Source organism: Amphibalanus amphitrite, unplaced genomic scaffold (genome assembly GCF_019059575.1).
Source record: "Amphibalanus amphitrite isolate SeventyFive unplaced genomic scaffold, NRLGWU_Aamphi_draft 000044F_arrow, whole genome shotgun sequence".
Taxonomy (NCBI): Eukaryota; Metazoa; Arthropoda; class Thecostraca; order Balanomorpha; family Balanidae; genus Amphibalanus; species Amphibalanus amphitrite.
The window spans coordinates 56,984-76,901 of record NW_024881540.1 but is presented as its reverse complement, the minus strand read 5'-3'; the positions used below and the strand labels follow the sequence as shown (position 1 = coordinate 76,901).

Sequence of the window (19,918 nt, the reverse complement as noted above, 5' to 3'; positions counted from 1 at the left end):
CAACCCAAAACGATTCTGGTCATTCGCGAAATGTTTGAAAGGTCGAAACGGCGAAATGTCTCACCTCTATGATGGCGATACAAAAGTAACTGGGAGCCTAGAGAAAGCCGAGCTTTTAAACCGCACGTTCGCGTCGAAGTTCAGCGACCCAAATGTGACTGAGCTCCCGCCAGCCCCGGCCTATCCGTTAGATCCGCTGCTGTCCTTTCATGTGGGCGAGGGCACAGTACAACAAATACTGTGCAACATCAGCCCGCACAAGGCATGCGGCCCTGATAATGTGAGTGCCCGGGTGATTAGAGAGTGCGCGGTGGAGCTGTCTGTGCCTATCACTATGATATGTAGACTGTCGCTGGAGCAGGGCGTTTTCCCACGTGTCTGGAAGCGTGCCAATATTGTACCCATACACAAAAAGGGTCCGAAAACATGCGCAAAAAACTACCGGTCCGTGTCCCTCCTACCTCTGTTCGGCAAAGTCTTGGAACGAGTAGTTTTTACCGAGCTTTTTCAACATGTGAAACCGGCCATTTCTGCTCAGCAGCATGGATTTATGCCCGGCCGGTCGTGTGCTACAAACCTATGTACCATGTTACACGAAGCCTGGACCAACATCTCTGCAGGATCTCAGACAGATGTCATTTACACAGACTACAGTTCGGCTTTTCAAAGTGTTAACCACAGTTTACTCCTTCACAAACTAAAATGTTCATACCAGATTTCAGATAAAGCTCTAGATTGGATTCGCTCATATCTGTCTGGGAGAGAGCAGAGAGTGGTGGTCCAGGGCAAGTGTTCCCAGTGGGTGGCTGTGAGATCTGGCACACCGGAGGGCGGATTGATCTCACCGCTGCTCTTCGCGTGCTTTGTGAACGATCTGCCTGGTGTTATCGAAACAGAAACGCTGATGTTCGCTGATGATGTGAAGGTGTACAGGAGAGTCGATAATGAGACAGATGTCAATTTCATCCAAGCCCAGCTGGACAGCCTGTGCGAGTGGTCAGATAAGTGGAAGCTGGAGCTGAATCCAAGCAAATGCAAAGTCCTGACCCTGACCCTAAGGTGTAAACCAGTGTTGGGAGTTTACACGATAGGAGGCGTATCGTTGGAGCGTGTTAAAGTTATGCGAGATCTGGGCGTTCTTCTGGACCAAAGGCTTACGTTTGGAGATCATGTTGAGCACACCGTACGCAAAGCTAACAGAGCGTTAGGTCTACTTATGCGGACATTTGCGACGGGAAAACGAGGACGCTCGCTTGACATGTCGAAACACAGAGCCTTTTTATCAACGTACTACGCCAACGTCCGCTCAATACTGGAGTACTGCAGTGTAGTGTGGAGTGGAGCGGCGCGGACACACATGCAGCGGATTGAACGTGTGCAGGAGAAGTTTCTGGTTTGGCTCTGTGCCCGCTCCCATGTACGCGGGGTGTCGTTTGTTTACCGTGACCTCACTGAACACTTTAAGGTGAACACCCTAGCTGCCCGACACGAGCAGCACGACATTATGTTTCTCCGAAACATTCATCGAAGCAAAATATGTTCGTCATTTCTTCTGGAAAAGTTTCCTATACACGTGCCGCCCCGGACACTGCGTACACAGTCACTGTTCGCTGTCTCGTTTGCAAGGGTAAACACTGTTCGCTCATGTTCATTCAACCGCATACCGAATGTGTGCAACGCATTCTTGGAGGCGAACAGGGATGTGGACGTCTGGGAGAGTAGTATGGCAGAGTTCAGGTCAAGAGTGAAACGGTATGTGAGTGAGAGACACAGATAGGTAGGTGTAACTGTTCGGATGTTACTGGAAACAAATGTTTCTAGTCTGCTTTGTTTTTACTGTGCTCGTTTTTACTGTGCTTGTTTAGTGTGTATCAATGTTTTATTTGTTGACTTCATCTGTCATTGGGGTAACGCCCGTTGGTGATAAAAGAATAAATGAAATGAAAATGAAATGGAACAGTCAGAAAATTTCAGCATCGTAGCTTTAGCAGTTTCGGAGATATTCCCGAAAAACCTGAGGGGTGGATGAAAACAACTGTAGCGGGGTTTCGCGGCGTTGCGGGCTAACCGGGCATTGTCTTTCGATACTGAGATAGAGAGCAAGAAAAGAGAGCTCCGTCGGTGCGCTCCTAGAAGCCCTTCACTGTACAGCCCCTCGCGAACCCGTTCCGACTCTGACTCTATCTTTCCGGGGCGATCAATCATCGGAAACACATAGGCCAGGGTTAAGGAATGGGAGGAGAGATAAATAATAACCCATTATCCTTGATCACGTTGAAATAAGAACTCAACTCTACATAACAAAAGGTCCCACTCTCAAACAACAGCGCCCTTCCTAGCTTGAGGGTCATCTCCCACCAGATATATGTATCAATCATTCGTCCATTTATCCATCCCCTTACAACCCTGCCATTCGTCCACTTATACCTCGTAATTTACCAGAGCTGACCATCTCCGGTCCCTCCCCTTTTTCCTAACTTCCCCCGGTGGTGCTAGGGCGCGCGCAAAGTCGTTATCGAGTCATTGGCCTTAAATTTCATTTAACCGTTATCCCTTCATAACCACAATGTTCCGTGCATCAGACAAACGCTTCATAATGCTCACGCTACACAATTAGAGATACGACCCACCACAGATTTCGGCACTCGACCCTCGCGTTACGTGACTTATTGCGGTCCATCCCATCACCATGTCGAACTACCTACACAAAAAACATAAATGTCCTTCGGCCAGCGGTTCCGAGACTACGGCTCGCAGGACACTGTGTAGTCCGGTTTCCGCGGGGGACTTATTTGAAATTTAAGACCGGGGCTGGGTAACTAAGGTCCGTCCGGGCTGCCTGCGTCGTCTCCGTATAGCCGCGGTTTTCGGGCCAGCCCCCGGCGACCGAAAGGGATTAGTCGTTCGTCGGCTTCACACGAATCCATGACTACCAGTTGTGCCAAATTGCCTATAAGAAAACGAAAACTAAGCGTACCACGGCCCGCGGTGGGCTTATCTAAACTTTGAAACCGGGCTGGGTAACTAGGTCCGTCCGGGCTGCCTGCATCGTCTCCGTATAGCCACGGCTTTTGAAACAGCACCGGCGACCGAACGGGTAAGCCTCCGTTGGCTTCACACAATCCACGACTACCAGCGTTATAGGTGCCCGAAGCCCTATCTATCCGTTGCTGGTAGTTAAGCTGTCGTCACAGACCTAACCGAAATGACCGCTGCACGGCCGGAGTAAATCGACTGACAGCGGGGTGGCCAGTACCGACTTACCGCGATCACCCGACTCGCATGCTTTGGTATTTAATGTTCACCCCCGTCCTGCAGCATCACACGTTTCTTCGCGGGACATTACTTAACCGGCGGCATACGTCTCCTCGCTGGGACGCCTGGGGTCCTAACCATCTCCGAAACTACCTACGTCACTTATCGAATGTCATCCTGCGCTGATCACTCAATGGACCGATAGCGGACCTAACCTATCTTTTAAAACCGGGCGGGGTCACTAGGTCCCTCCGGGCTGCCTGCATCGTCTCCGTATAGCCACGGCTTTATGGGGCCCGCGCCGGCAACCGAACGGATTAGCCTTCGTCGGCTACGCACTCATCCTCAATAATCGATCCTCAACTCGCTCTCACCCTTTCTCTTCACTTCGCGACTTATTGCACGCATCCAGGGCTTACCCAAGCGAGGCCTACTATTTAGTGGGGTCTATCCGAGCTGAGCTTCATTTGGGAAATCCGATTCCTCTCCGTGTACAGTCTTCTTTCATTTCACTCGCTTCTCATCTCCCTCCTAACCCGTAGCCGCGTCGGTGGACTTTCCACGCACAGGGGCGTGACGTGCATTATCTGTCCCCTCTGAGTCCCTTATTCATCTTAGGTGCGGGTTGACTTTAGTGGGGATGATTTACTGAGACTCTAGCTCGAACTAACAACTCGTCTTTCTCGTTCTCGTCCTCCACCGTCACCCCTTTTGTTCAAAGTTAAGCCACCGACCAGTGCGGACCAGGCTGAGCGGAAACTCCTTAATTGAGGCCGTCCTGGGTTGGAAAATGGGAACGTATGACCCGGCCAGTGCTGACCTGACGAGGATAAGCAGCTCCTGTGCGGGCACTGTTAGGCAGGAGGATGAACAGCTCCTGTGCGGGCGCTGTTAGGCAGGAGAATGAACAGCTCCTGTGCGGGCGCTGTTAGGCAGGAGAATGAACAGCTCCTGTGCGGGCGCTGTTAGGCAGGAGAATGAACAGCTCCTGTGCGGGTGCTGTTAGGCAGGAGAATGAACAGCTCCTGTGCGGGCGCTGTTAGGCAGGAGGATGAACAGCTCCTGTGCGGGCGCTGTTAGGCAGGAGAATGAACAGCTCCTGTGCGGGCGCTGTTAGGCAGGAGGATGAACAGCTCCTGTGCGGGCGCTGTTAGGCAGGAGAATGAACAGCTCCTGTGCGGGCGCTGTTAGGCAGGAGAATGAACAGCTCCTGTGCGGGCGCTGTTAGGCAGGAGAATGAACAGCTCCTGTGCGGGCGCTGTTAGACAGGAGAATGAACAGCTCCTGTGCGGGCGCTGTTAGGCAGGAGAATAAGCAGCGCCTGTGCGGGCGCCACGTTTGTTAGGCAGGAGGATAAACAGCTCCTGTGCGGGCGCTGCGTTGGTCTTAGGACAGGAGGATAAGCAGCGCCTGTGCGGGCGCCACGTTTGTTAGGCAGGAGGATAAACAGCTCCTGTGCGGGCGCTGCGTTGGTCTTAGGACAGGAGGATAAGCAGCGCCTGTGCGGGCGCCACGCTTGTTAGGCAGGAGGGTAACCGGCCAGCACTGACCAGACGACCGCAAGGGGTGGAATCGGTTCAGATGTTTGAGGCCAGCCTGGCCACTCCCGTGGTCTCCGAAACGTGTATAGTTCTGGTCGTCCCGTACGCTGTACTACCAAACCACTGAGCCAATCACTGACGGCCGCGCCGGCCGGCTCCACCCACCTTGAGCGGGATCGGGCCCCACGGGTTCGATAAAATACCTGGGCCCTACCGGATTTGGGTGTCCCTTGAGAACCAGGCCGACGAGAAGAAGAACTGTTCTGTTACCAAATACTATGGCGGATTGGATACCTCGAAACCACTTCCTCTCCCGCAACGACTTCCTCTCCGGCTGTGTAGATGGCATATGGTCTGTGACATTTTACTCTCCGGTCCTTTCCTTTCACCACTCCTTACACTCATATTACAATATTTACAAGTCACATTTATTTACATTCTTGCTGACACAATACTTTCAAGTCCTGTACCTGCCAAATTTTAAAGAAAACGTTCTGGGACCAGAGACCAGACCGTCCATCAACTGAGCCCCACATGCCGCGCGGTGCGGTGCACAGTCGCCCGTCCCTTTCCCGACTCCCCACGGAGCATAATCCCCTCCATCCGCCTTAATCACCACGGGGCGCCGGACGAGGGTCCATTCCACGTCGGCACGCGTCTCGCACCACGCCCATAGTTAAATAATTGACCGAAATCGGATTGTTAAATTAAGCTACCTAGACTGAAGGTTCTCAAAATAAATTGAACTACCTAAACTGAATGGCGCCTTAATCAACCCGGGGCGCCGGACGAGGGTCCACTCCACGTCGGCACGCGTCTCGCACCACGCCCATAGTTAAATAGTTGTCCGAAATCGGATTGTTAAATTAAGCTACCTAGACTGAAGGTTCTCAAATAAACTGAACTACCTAAACTGAATGACCTAAATTATTGCGCAACGACACCAAAAAAGGAAACATAATGTGGCTCACATAGCAGTAACAAAGGAGGGGGGGGGGGGGTGATTATTTGAAGGATTTAGGGACTAGGTGCGTGCCCGTGATCACCATGACCTTACTTGAGATGGAGTCGCTGACATGATGGCCGTGTCCGTCCAGCGCCCGGCCAGGCGGCCGGAGCCGCCGCCGGCGCCGTGATGCCAGCCGCTGGTGTCTTGTGGGCTGTCCACGATGTCAGATGTCAGCCGAGAGCGAAGAGCGGCGTCCAATGCGTCGTCCGAGGGAGTGCCAGAGAGAGCGTTCTAGTTCCGTTTCATCAACTTATACTTTTGATGACGTCATACTTCAGAGGGCCGGGCAGCATCTCCTTGTCCAATCTTCGTCCTCCATTCTCAGAAAGTGCGTTTGGCTCCGCCTTCAAACGTTCGTGATTTGCTGAAGTTCGGCACCCCCGGCCATGGCAGTCACACCCTTTCACGCAGCGGTCGGGTGGAATTCGCCGCCGGCGATCACGGCGTCTGGGGCGCCAGGTGGCGGGGCTGGCCCTCCGCTCCCCTTGTTTTGAAGCCAGCTCCGGCCAGATGTCCTATATTTTGTCGTTGGCGACCGAGTTCCATTTCATCCTGTTTTCGTTCAAACCGGGTCGGTCCCCGCTCCCCTTTCTTGTTTTGGTTCAAATCAGGGCCGGTCTGCACTCCCCTCTCCTTGTTCTTCTCTTCTGGCGGGGTGCCGAGCGTGGGACATTGTCTTGTTTTCCAAAGGTTAAACTGATAAATGGTTCGAGCCGGGCCGAATGGTATGCTATTTGTCGACTTCAAATCCGGGTTCTCATGAAGCGGGGTGGTCATCTATAGGGGACCCCTGTTTGTCAAAGCCGGCTGCGCCGTTTCTGTGGGCGCCGGCTGGGACGGAGATCGGGTATCACAGCCGATTTAGCCGGCTGACCGTGTCTGTGTGGCGCTCGCAGATGGCTATGTTTCAGCTTGTGACACAGCTTGCAATTCCGCATGAAAGATAAAAAAAAAATGTAGCGCATCTGCGTTACACAACCCCCTGCCACTAATAAGGTTAACAATTTACCCCTCGTAAAACTTTCACTAGCATAGTCTTTCGATCGCCTAAACTGCCCTTTTGACTGCTGAGAGTGCTGAGCTGGCCTTCACCCTTGCTCATGCCGCTTCGTTTAAGTCAATCAATTCAGCAAAATCAATCATCATATTCCCTGAGGGAGATTTGATTTGAGGAGCTGTTTGACAGTAGCCTGGGCTGATCAGAGATGATTACTGAACGATCAAGGTGACCTGATCCAGTCACAGCGCTGAACTGAGACAGCGCATATGAACTCAGTGGGGTACGTTTATGCTTATACTTCCCAGAGTTATACCTAGCTGTTCCATAGTGGAGGGATAGCCAGCCGGCCGTGCCCCTCAGACAGTCGTTGGACTAGCTGCAGTAGCAAACCCTATCAAAATATTTGCCGATGCGTCCTGGTGCTGGGATCTTTCAGAAACATCTGCATCATTGGTGCCTGCTTTTAATGATTATCATTGTCAGCTGTTTTAAGGCATTCATCAGGCTCATTTAACTCTGAAAGACTTTAGATTTGAGTTACCGACTACCCTGCAGGCACCAGGCCATTGGTAGTCACATGCGGCTGACACAACACAGCCCCGTGCGACCATACAAACATATAGTACACACAAACTCCGGTCAGACAATACCGGGAACAAATGTGCTTCCATGGACACCGCTGATCCACTCTGATCCGGAGCAGTGCTCGCTGTAAACGTCAAACGTGGTGGCAGGCGAGTCGTAATCAGGCCCCTCAGGACCGCTTCCTTGATTGACTTGGGCTTTTTTTTTTGACAGAATGTTGACCTCACCCATAAATATTGATTGCTTGATCGCAAATGACTAACCAGGCATTTTAACGACTTGTGTTGTGTTGTGTCGTTCGTTAGGTCACAGCGAACACCTGCAGCCGGCCACGGCTTTTGAGGGCGAGGTGACGGTCGGGGGCACGGCTTTGGCTCTCTACTCCGGCCTGTTCGCCTACGCTGGCTGGAACTTTCTCAACTTCGTCACCGAGGAACTGCAAAACCCATACAGGTGAGGAGCACTGACTCGGGTGAAAATCAACTGTAATTAACATCTTTCAGTAAGCATTTCATGGCGGCTGTTTATGGAGATGGCGGCCGATAAAATAAACGTTGAACTAGCTTATTTTATCCTGAATCTTACAAAACATGACGAAGGTAAGTAGTTCTCATTTATCGAATTCATTTACTATGCCAGGCACATAAAATGAAATGAGTGAAACTCGCCAGGCAGTTCGGGGCCCAAACACCGCTCCCAACAGAGCCCACTCTTCTGTAAGGCATGGTTAACATCGCAATGCTGCAGTATTGCCATGCCACCTGTTCTTCTATCAGTATATGAATTGCAATTATTCATGGAGATCCGGTTTGAGCAGTGCTTTGAGGCCTCATGTTAGTGGTGCATTCTCGTGTAACTTGACCGGGGATCCGTCGCAGAAAAGGGGCGACCAGCTAATCTGTGGAATGGCCGCAGCTGTGTGTATGCGTTGGGCTTCACACGAATGTGATGGCTTCCCGTAGACTTTACGGGTTCCCCCTAGAGCAGCGCAGCTGCCCGCTTGGAGTCGAAAAGCATCATCTCTTTTCGACGCTGCCATGACGGCTCCCTAAGCCGTCGTATTGGTCTAATTGTAAAACATGCGGTAAAACACTTCGAGGCTCGTTCAACGTCCTGCCCTCCTTAGGTCGGAGAGGTTCAAGTTAGGTCGAAGGAAAGATGTGATAGGTGATAGGAGATGTGATAGGAGACACGACCACGGCCGACATATTCGCTGAACAAAGTCGAAGTCTGCGCGAGAAGTACCGAATAAATTGGAACTATAATGCGTCCAATTGGGACTCAAGTTCAAAAATGGACGACACTTTCTAGGACTTCGGTAGAAAACAAACGTTTCTAAAAAGGTAGAGCAACATGCGGGAATACCTTTGGTTACCCAAGAAAAATACAAAGACAGGTTGCACATTTTGACTTTCGGGCAGCACCAAGCTGCATCATCTTTGTATTTGCTGCCTTGGGCTAAAAATTTATTTATTTATTTATTTATATCACTATTTCTTTATTTATAATCACTGTTATTTCTTCGTTTAAGTAGATGAGACAATAGAGATCACCTATACGCATAAGCGTAGGAACCATGGGTGCAAGGGTGCAGCTGCACCCACAATATTTCTCCAGTGGGTGCAGACAATGTATTCTGCACCCACAATAATCTGAACCAAAAAACCCTTTTCTCATCAACACTACTTTCCATGCAGCACGGCAAATTCAGGATATGTTGCCCACTATCCATCTTTCGAAGCATTTGCTTTTGTGATGGTCTTCAAAACTTACATTTGTGCTGAAGAAAAAAAAAGGAAATGGAGCATGTGATTGAACACATACCGAGCCGATGACCCACTGTCAAAATTTTTAGCCCGATATCTTCGAAAATGGCTAAGTCGGCCGCTTTTACTTTTTGCGGTTATCAATATTGACAATTTTAATCCTCGCATGTGTGTGGCGTTTTCCAGCTTCTAATGTGTAGGGGGAGGGGGGGGGGGGGGGCTGATCGAGCTAGAGGTTCGCGGAAAAAACGAGGGTGTTGCCCGCGACGAGAGAAAGCCGATGATACCCAATTTTAAGGTCCTATGTCATTGGTTGACCTTCCAGGTCAGGTCAATGACCCAAAAGTCGGGAAAATCGGGACCTGCTAGAACTGCGTAAAGTGAAGCTGTATCGTTTTTTTTCGGGGTGCTGATCACGAATTTCTTGTTAGTTTTGATCACAGATGATTTCTTCATGCATTTAGGCCAGATCGGGTCAGGTCAGGTCAACCATTAGGCGTCTTACCGGCTATCAATAGTAGGTGTCAACTACCACTGCCGGCGTCGTAGCATGTTACGAAGGCACTAAACTACTTCGTTAACGTTCAAATGGATGCTAAATTCGAAATCAGCCCGAAAAAATTACCCTAGAAACATGTAATACTCGAAAAAGTGAACCGAGGTCATCAAAGGTCAGTGACCTGACCTGACCTTCAGGTGACCTTCACACCCACCGTGATGCATGGGAGGAACATCATTTCACATGTTTGAACGTCTACAATCACAAAAAGACTGGAAAAGCGCGGATAATGTGAGCTGACATAGGCCAAATCGCGATTCCGGCCGAACATGGTCTCGAGAATCAGGTCACAAGTCAAAGGTCTTTTGGGTCAGGGTCATGAAATTTTAAGAGTAGGTGTAAAACTAATCAAATCGAGGTTGCTTAAATTTTCGTCGCGATCGGCCGCTTTTTGCGCGAGTTATTTGCGAAAAACCATGGGGGCTCATCCTAGCCACCCACACATGCGAGGGAATTAATGCTTCCAAATGCACTTATCGGTCGGTACCTTTTCGACATGGTGTACACTAGAGGTGGTAAAAGATGAAAATTTTGGGAACTAGACTCGAACCAGACCCGCGGCTGGACATTTCTGGAACCAGTCGGAACCAGTCTTAGTTGGAAACGGAACCAGTTGGACCCGTTTCCCAAAAGTCCATTAATACAAACTACTTGTAGGAATCATAGTTGCATCATGCAAAACAGCCTATTTCCCACTGGGAATACTGTAGCAAGGGGATTTAGAAAGAGAAATACGGCTGCATCGTTGCGGGTAATCAAACACCGCTGTCCGCTGTTGTTCGGCTGGTTGTAGTAGAAGAACAGAGCTATTTGCGGCTGTCATGATTCGATAGTTGAACTGGTAGAACAGGGGAGCTTGAGGGTCTTGGAAAAGATCCCGAGAGAGATCTAGAGATCCTGAGATGGAGATTAGATCCTGAGATGGAGATTTAGATGTAGATATCCTGATAGAGATGTGGGCATCCAGATAGAGATCTTGAGATGACGTCCACCTGATAGAGATGTAGATACAGGTCCACCCTGCATACAAATACATCTGATGGAAGATGCTTTTAATTTAGAGGCTTGATGATTCTGTTCATTGTATAGACCATGATGTACGAGATGCTTCTTCACTGCTCGGATTAGGGATAGAGGGATCCGATCAGCTGGGTTTGCGGCACAGTTGGGCAGGTGAAGGACAGGGCATTCGAAGTCCTGATGACCACTGCCAAACATATGGGTGGTAATTACATTGATAAATTGAATGTGATCATTCGTCCAGTCACCCATTCCTATATCACTGGCCTCCCCATTAAGAAAATTGCCCACTTAATTCGTATTAGCGTTGCTAGTTTTCAGTTGCCCTCGAGATTCATTTGATCGACTGCCGTAACCGAATTCTACCAAATTCCTATCGGCCTTACTCTAAGATTCATGCGTCATCATTCTCACACCCTTTCTCGCATTACGTTCGCATTTCATGTATTCACCCAAATTTAATTGGTAGCCCCCGAAATCCCCTCCGATAGTGTTAGGCGTCTTACAAACCATGGTCTCCCCGGCGAGATAAATGTCTCTTTCCGAAATCCATTTGCATGCTCCGCTAACCGGCGACAAAGATACTTATCGCAGGGCCGTCCAGCATAATTGCACAAATATCCACCCTACTAATTTATGGGATTCACTACACGTCCGATAGACTTATGGTACACATATACGCGATTTACATCCGACTTATCTCTCTATCCGGGAGAGATTACCTATGCCCTCTTCCGGTCCGCGTGTAACACCTCCGTTCACGACCCAGGGACCACCGTTCATATCCTGGAACTCTCCTCAGGAACTCTCCTTAAACCCTGGGATTTACTTTCAAGGCCTTACGTGTCCTGGAGTACATCGTTACCTCCCCTGAGGCTGTCCAGTACCGATTAAGGTACCTTTACAAAATAAGTATGAGGACTTATTCGGGACACTACGGCTCGCCTTATCCGCACTTTTGGGTGACTCACCCCTGACCCTCGGCTTCTTGCCTTTGGCATAACTTACTCTCCACTGCACACTGTGCCAATCTTCCCCTTCCCCCTGCCGTAGAAACCTCTCACTGCCTCGTTACCCAGTATTACCTAAGCGGGAAATCTAACAGTAGCCGGTACCACTGGCGGAAAACGTGCATATGCCCTGCGTACGTGACGGTGTGTCCCTCTTATTATTCCGGTCTGGACGTGTGTTTAGAGAAGTGCATCTGTGTCTCATACGGTCATGCTGGTAAACGTTACGCCATAGGAGACGGGCAAACAAGCCGTCTGTGCCTCACAATGCCCTGTGCCAATATTGGTGGAGTAATTATTGGCGCTAACTCGCAAGAACGCGAATAACAGAAACGCATTATTGATCCAAACCTAATCGTAATCTCAAGTCCTAATTGCTGCTGCACGCGTGAACCTAATCATCAGTTCTCGTATACAATCCTAGCAGGCCTTGAACTGCTCTTGATTTAATCAGATGATCTAGAACCAATTAGTACGCACCGATCAATCGTCTGGTTGTGATCCACCGTATCATATTAAATTACTGAATGCTCAAACGGAAATGACTCCTTGAAACTCGTTCGATAGCTTCTGATGGGCTACTAGTTACCTATACAAATTATCTTTGTAGAGTGCCAGAATATTGTCATAGGGATCCCTAGCCTTTCATAGAAAATCTAATTTAAATCATCCCATCAACAGTAAACAATGCACATCAAACGAACTGCAGTCCTAGATATCATATAGCATGTCATATTTAAAATTATGCATTAACTGTTTACGTTCGTATCCCGTGGCAACTTTCCACAACTAACCATGTTCCTATACGCTGACCTTCACCTACCGCACGCGCCCCAATTACGGTTAGCCCACTGCCCTACTGGGGCCGCTGCTCCACTCCCGACGCTGCTCTCATGTGCCATCTAGCGGCGCACGGTCCCGCGTCGCGAACGACGATTACCACGGCTGCCGGCCGGCGCCGCGTCGACAGTCGACAGTTGTCAAGGCCGCGCCGCGATGGGCGCGTCATCACTCGCGGTGCAGTACTGGTGTGTGCGGTCTCTTCGGGCCGGGTAGATTCAACGAATGTGTCAGTGAGTGTGAATCTGGTAAAATATCGCTGCAATATTTCCCTGTTCGACATCTCATCAGCTTCATTCCACGTAAGTTTTTTTTTTAGCTCCGTATCCCCTTCGATCTTTCCCAAAAGATATGATTTTTCTAGTATTTATTCTACAAAAGCACAACGATCGGTACCTATATTAGTCGCATATTAGTTCTAACCACAAACAATTCTACATCTACCTATTACTCGACATTTCGCAACTACAATGACGCAAAGTACAAGGGCCATCTAAAGTCGCAAAGTGTCAGACCATCGACCTCAAACCACTACTCTCAACTCTGCACCTAAGTAACAGAAGAAATTCCGCCGTAAGCTCAAGCATTCATATCTGTTGAAAATCATAACTCATAACTACAATGACGCAAAGTACAAGGGCCATCTAAAGTCGCAAAGTGTCAGACCATCGACCTCAAACCACTACTCTCAACTCTGCACCTAAGTAACAGAAGAAATTCCGCCGTAAGCTCAAGCATTCATATCTGTTGAAAATCATAACTCATAACCATATTCATAGATCGATTGCATGAATCAGTCGCCACCTTAAAACATTACATTCCCTTTCAACCGTATTTACCTGTTCAATAAGTGATTTCGACTTCGCAATTAATTCCTATAGCAATATTACCAATGATTTCGCAATGCAACTTTTAGTGAGTACAGCACGAATCATAAACCCAAATCGCACCTGGCCACCGCCGATAATAAATCGAACGAACCAGTTTGACCAAAGACAAAGACATTTCAACGCTGTCACGCATCCTGTCATCAATTCCAGCGTTCGTGACACTGAGCTGCTTATTTAAATTTTAGCATCCCGTTCTCGACCTAATCGCGATGTATTTCGCACTCCAACTGACAATAACGTATTTACTGGCGGCTCTGACATGACCTCGAAATTCAGATCCTAATGTGCTACTAGGGTGTCTGGACCAATAAGTTAAAAGTAATTTAAGTTTTCCAATTCCAATTGACAGTGCATTTTATGGCAACCAAAAATGTTTGGCAGTCGTCACGGCACGGCAACCGGGCAGAGGGGGGGGGAAGGTCAAGGATTGGGATTGAGCAGACTTTCCAACAACACTCACATTCTGGAGTTTCTCTGCGCTTCCGCTTCTCAGTGTGGTCACAAGCGTCGGCTGCTGTCCTCGGTTCTGATCGCTCGAACTGAAGAGGCTTCTCGCGGGTGACCCCGGACTGACGGCGGCTCCCAGATGGCGTCTCCGGCTCCAGCTGTGGACTGTGACTCTCGGCTCCTCGACTGTGATTCCCCCTCTGGTTGGGTGGCGCACCCTTTTATAGTTGGGGGGGGGGTGACTGCCACGCCCTTGCGCGTCATCTTCCTCTGCCTTCCTCTTGTGGGTGGGCCCGTAAGATGGCGCCCTCTGTCCTGTTTAGTCGCCTTGCTCCTCTGTGTCTGCAATTTTTGGCCGTCGAATCGTCTTCGTGTTGAGTGCTTTATCATCTTAGTAGTCGCTGGCATAAACCAATCCCCGAAAGGTTGGTGATTTTCGAGTTTTAATTTTGATTCTTCAATTTCATTTTATTCAAACTTTTGTTTCCTTCCGTTTCGTCTGCTGGCAACGCCCCTTGTGACGTCACTCTTGCTCCGCCCACTGACGTCATCTTGGTTGGGGGGGGGGTCTGTAGAACAGCGCCTTCTGTCTGCGGTGGAGACGTCCTGAACTACGTCTGCTTCGAACAACAGCGCTTTCTGTCCGCGGTGGAGACGTCCTGAACTACGAATTTCGGGGGCTATATGCTAAGATCATCAGATTCCGTTGCAGTGTGACGCACTTGTTGTGCTACCATGGCTACGTGAGACCCAATGTGCTACGTGCCTTAAGCCTGCGCGTGGTCTCACAGTGTGCCGACGTTTGCTTGTAGCTTCAGCTGCTTTGTAATGACTACCAATGACTCATCCTGATGTGACTGTCTTCAGAGGTGCTTGTCTTAATTGGAGTTTAATGGCGGCCCATTCTGTGCGGACAGTGAGAAATGATTGGGGAGGGTGGACCTGGGGACGGGTGGGAGGAGGGAGGGAATAATGACAAGGGAGGGAAGCGTGCGGCAGCGCTCTGCTCAGCTGCGCGTCACCGGGCCGGCCGTGCCGAAAAGATACTACGTTAGATGGTCAAGATGTAGCGTGCTACAATACTCACCAGTATAACGCCTTTTGGGGCGACTAACGGAGCGAGCGAGAGGGTGGGCCTTGCACGTGCGAAATTGCGACGGGGTACCTCCAACTGACTTGTGCACGGCACCATACTAACTGGTCTCTAGCGATGTGCCAAATTTGGGCACAATCGGCCCAGCCGTTCTCGAGATCTGGAAGCGGCACCCTGCACGTGCGCACGTGCAAAATGGGTCCCAACTGACTTGTGCACGGCACCCTACTAACCGGTCCCTAGCTGTGTACCAAATTAGAGCGCAATCGGTCCAGCCGTTCCCGAGATCTGGAAACGACCCCTGCACGTGCGCACGTGCAGCAGCACCCCAACTCTGGCACATGGATATGCAGTGCCTAGTGGGTGCCTACCTACATGCCAACTTTCAGCGCAATCGGCCGAGTAGTTACCGAGATATTGCAACAATTATAAAACTGACACCTCTTCGTTTTGCGCGTGGCACGTGCATATGGGGTCACCCACATGCATCGGGAATAGTCCAATACTTGGTAGAAGGAATGAAGCTACCCTACAAAAATTACCCCGTGTAAATCGGTCAAGTGGTTGCTGAGATATAAGCCTCGCAAAAGCGTGACCACGGCCGGCCGGCCGCTCATACTCAGAAATTTCCGTTAATCTAAGGAAAGACTACGCTCGCTTCGCTCGCTCCGTAATGAGCTACTGTGTGCAAAGAAACATTCACTTCATATTTGGGGCATTCCACGATAGATCGTACCACTTTTTTCCAATTTGACACCCTCATCTCTCGGATTTTAACGATAATTGGTCTAAGGGGTAATCAGGGGCTCTGAATCCTCCTGTAACAATTTCAGGCTTATCAGATGAGTGGTTTTTGAGTTATAGTGTATAACATGTTTTGGATCTTGCGTTGCAGTCCCAAGTTTGGCGGGCTGTAACTCTAAGACGGATAATCCAAATGCCAAATGCTATACGGCATTGAACTTGCATTGAAACAAAGAATAATATGCATTTTTAAAATTTTGAAATATATACTATTTTTTATATATAACACCTCGAGTTTCCTTTCATTTGCCTTTTTATGCCTTTGGGACCAAATTTTTTTGCATTTTTATTTGCTTAAAAACATTTTTGGATCATTTTTAAGTAGTATGCAAAAAATTAGGAAGGTGTTCTTTCTATAAATGTACTTATTTTGCGTCACCGTAATGGTCTCGAATTGTGATTTCGGAAGAGAGCCTACAAATGGTGTGGTAAAGCTGCCTAGTGACATCACTGGTTACTGAAATTTCAATTGAAGTCATTTTTGCGTCACTTTTGCACTGTTGACCTTGCGTGACGTCATTCGTACGTCACTAGGGTCATAAGAGTTTTTCGTCAATAACTCTCGATCAAATTGAGCTAGAGAGACGGGAAGGCTACCAATGGACTCGGGAAGACCTTGCGAATCGAATGATGTGCAAAATGATCTCATTCACCCAGCTTCGTGGCCTGACCCGACTGTTAACCATCTCTGTGGCGGCGCTGTTTGTCCAGCGCCGCGCTGGTTGGCTTTGCCGCGGACTCGGGGCGGTCACGTGATGCCCCGCGGCTGGCTGCCTGCTGGGCCGCCCGGTCGGGGCGCGGAGCCAAATACACGGCAGTGTGCTTGCCCGAGGTCAGCGACTTAAGCTGACTTCACCAGAACAAACAGTATACCATTCGACGCGCCGGAGCTAGGCAAACACAAAGATGCTAAAATCGCAGCTCTGCGACCATTTGTTGCGAAGTTATCGATCAAAAACCGGACCCGTAATTTTGGGTCACTTAAAATGACCTCAGGGGTCACCAATGAACCCGAGACCCTAAAATTTGGTATGATTCGATGCATCTTGTAACGGCGCACATGCTCGTTTTTTCTGCAAGGTTCTAGCTCCATTAGAGGCGAAACGGCGAGCTGGGGTCGTACCGACCCCCCGGAAACCCATTTTGTATACATTTAAATGAGGAACTTATAGAAAGAACACCTTTCTAATTTTTTGCATGTCGATTTTAAAGGACCTGAGGTTTATTTTGAAGAAATAAAAATGGCAAAAATTTTGGTCCCAAGGGCCATTATAGACAATTTAAAAAAATACTACGACTTTTTTCAATATGTAAAGCTTTTCTTTCCAATTTTAAAAATACTGTATTTATCTTTGATTCATCGTTAGTTCAAAGCTGTTTACCGTTTGTTGCTTGCTTAGCTCGTTTTTGAGTTATAGCTCATCAAACTCACCCTTACAATCTGAAGTTAAGAAAATATTATGCAATGTAACTCAAAAAGTTTTCATCTGCGAAGTCTGATATTTTGGCAGGTGTTTTTGGAGCCTATGATTACCCCTTGTACCAATTTTCATTCAAATCTGAGAGATGAGGGTGACGGGCCTGGTACGATCTATCGTGGAATGCCCCATTTTGTAATAATGTGTAGTGTGCAAGATGTATAGTTTATGGTAGGACCCGGTTGGGCCCGTCAGAAAATTTCCAGGAACCGGTCTGGACCCGGGCCCAGACTGGTTCTTTGGACCGGGTCCTCGGGTCCACATTTTGCCACCACACCCCTTCAAAGCTCGTAACGAGCCTTCGCTCGGGTGTCGCTCCCTACCCCCCCCCCCCCGCCGCTTCACCGGCCATGGCTGGATTTCTGCACCCATGCACCCACAATGTTCCAGCCGTTCCTACGCCCATGCCTATACGTCCCAGAAGTTGGCATTTAAACGACTATACTAGCAATGCTTTAGGTATAAGAGATACGGCTGAGGCCTATCGATGAGATTATCATGCTCTTATGCGATACTGTACCAGAAAAAAGTAATTCGTTCACTAGAGAAACATCTAGACATCGTATATTAAATGCAGTCGCCAGTGTGATGCAGAGAAGCTGACACATTGTGCAACTCCCCCGGGCGCTGCACCCACCGCTCCTCATTGTGTCACCGCGTGTCACTCGGCGGCGCCGGCACAGTGTTTACGGGGCCGCTGGCCAGGCCGTGTCATCCGATATACCTGCGCCCGGACACAGAGCAGACGGGATGACCGTCTGGGTGGCCGCGCGGCGCCACCTAATGAGACCGCCTGAGCCCCATTCAGCGACAGCGAGCAGCAACACGGCGGGCTCGATGGTGACGACTGACGAGGCATTAACATGCTAATGCGGGTCTCATTGATCTGTAGCTTTAGCGGATACTACTATGCATTTCAGACCCCATGAGACCCTGCTTTTCGGCGATAATTTCTTCAATTTTTGTCCAACTAGCTTGAAATTTTGGCACACGATATTTCAGCTCAAGCGCCAATTTTTGTCAATATGGTCTCTTAACAAAATATCAAAATTTAGAGCACTTGTCGTTGGCTCGTAATGTTAATAGTTTTTGCACCCGGATAGAGGCTCGCTCGCTACCGCACCGGATTGGATAGGAGCGCTGGCCAATCACGTTGCGCCGGGCCCAACTAAACTCCGCCCACTGGCCGTGACCGCGATGGGTCTATGTCGCTTAAGTCGGTGTCAGCACCGTGGAGAGGTCGGAGCGGGACCACATACTGGAGACAAGTGAAGCTGGCAAAGTTGTTTCGGGACGAAAGCCAAAAAAATTATCCGTTTGAGGGCATTTGGTATCCTCTTCACCTTATTTTGGTATTTAAACGTCGAACCAGCTAAGAATATTCAGAATGATCAGAATCAAGGTAGGATCTATTGGAACGGAACCGGCCGGAGAAGGAAAGATGGATAGACTCTTGGACTCTGAACATTTATTTAAGCCGGAGTTGCACGTATCTCATCGTCAGGTTGGGTCAGGTCACTACCCGATTACCTATGAGATCATGTGTAAGCCTCTGCTTGACCCAAAAATATTGACATATTTGGCAGTGCCAATAAATGTTTCTGAGGAAGGCGCATAAAGCAACAAAGTAGGATGAAGAGTCTCGGGCACGGCCGATTGCCTGGGGCATCGCTCCAGCGAAACGACCGTATTCGTGATTCGTGAAGCGGTGCGGGGCGCCGGGTGGGGCAGAAGCGTAATGTGTCGTATGGTAGAAATGGTCTTTATCGCGGTGTCATGTGTGTGTTATATTGTTAAGACGTGCACAAAAAGAAATAGCAATGTGGCAGGCGGACGTTGGGCACTACACGAGAACGATCATCAATAAACTCGTATCTTTTTTGTAAAACTTAAGTAACAGTAGGTATTTCCTCAATGGTGAGGAAACTATCTCTAGGCTTTTACTTTTCATGTTTGCATTTCAACACACAAGCTCTGGGGGCAAAGTTAGTCTGGCGACCTCCTCAACCTGTCGATGATCAAATGGATTAGTCCTGAAGGTGTTCAATGCTTAGTTGTACCGGGATGATATAAATCGATCACGCCGGCATACATTCGTAATCAAATTTCTTATATCAAACACATAAATTGCATCGTGTTAATGGTGATTCTGTTTTGCAATTTTGACGTAGTCTGACGCGATACGTAATCTTACGCAATCATTTGAAATCAACAGCGTCTTTTATGCGCATTTTTTAACAAGCCCCGAATCTTGTGTGGAAATATATTTTTTGTGACTGAACAAGGTGTATGTACATTTGTGATAGATACAATTAGTCGAGGGCTTCAGCTGGTGCGTTACTTATGCGCGCTATTTAGCTCATTCGATGAAATTACGGCTGCAACGACAACTGCACGGCAGCTACGGTCCATGCGAGCCGCCCCGGTGCGACAGCTACTGCCCCGCCCGCTCCACGCAGCCGACTGACCGGCCAAGGTCACTACCCCGTCCGCCGGGAGGGCGGAGCTTAATGGTCACGTGTTTGTGACGTCACACCTACGCACGGATAGCCTCTACTCCACTGACGGATTTACGGAGCCGATTTTCCCCGCGTTCGATGTCTCCCGGACGGCAAAGATTC

At 49.1% G+C, this 19,918-nt stretch overlaps 1 protein-coding gene across 1 annotated transcript in view; it reads left to right on the top strand.

Moving 5' to 3' along the window:
• Positions 1-19,918, top strand: part of LOC122377390 (large neutral amino acids transporter small subunit 1-like) — a 46,222-nt gene that overhangs the window by 15,809 nt on the left and 10,495 nt on the right. The window contains exon 3 of the mRNA XM_043357346.1: positions 7,696-7,843. Coding sequence (XP_043213281.1) covers positions 7,696-7,843 — 148 coding nt within the window. The remainder of the gene's footprint in view (positions 1-7,695; positions 7,844-19,918) is intronic.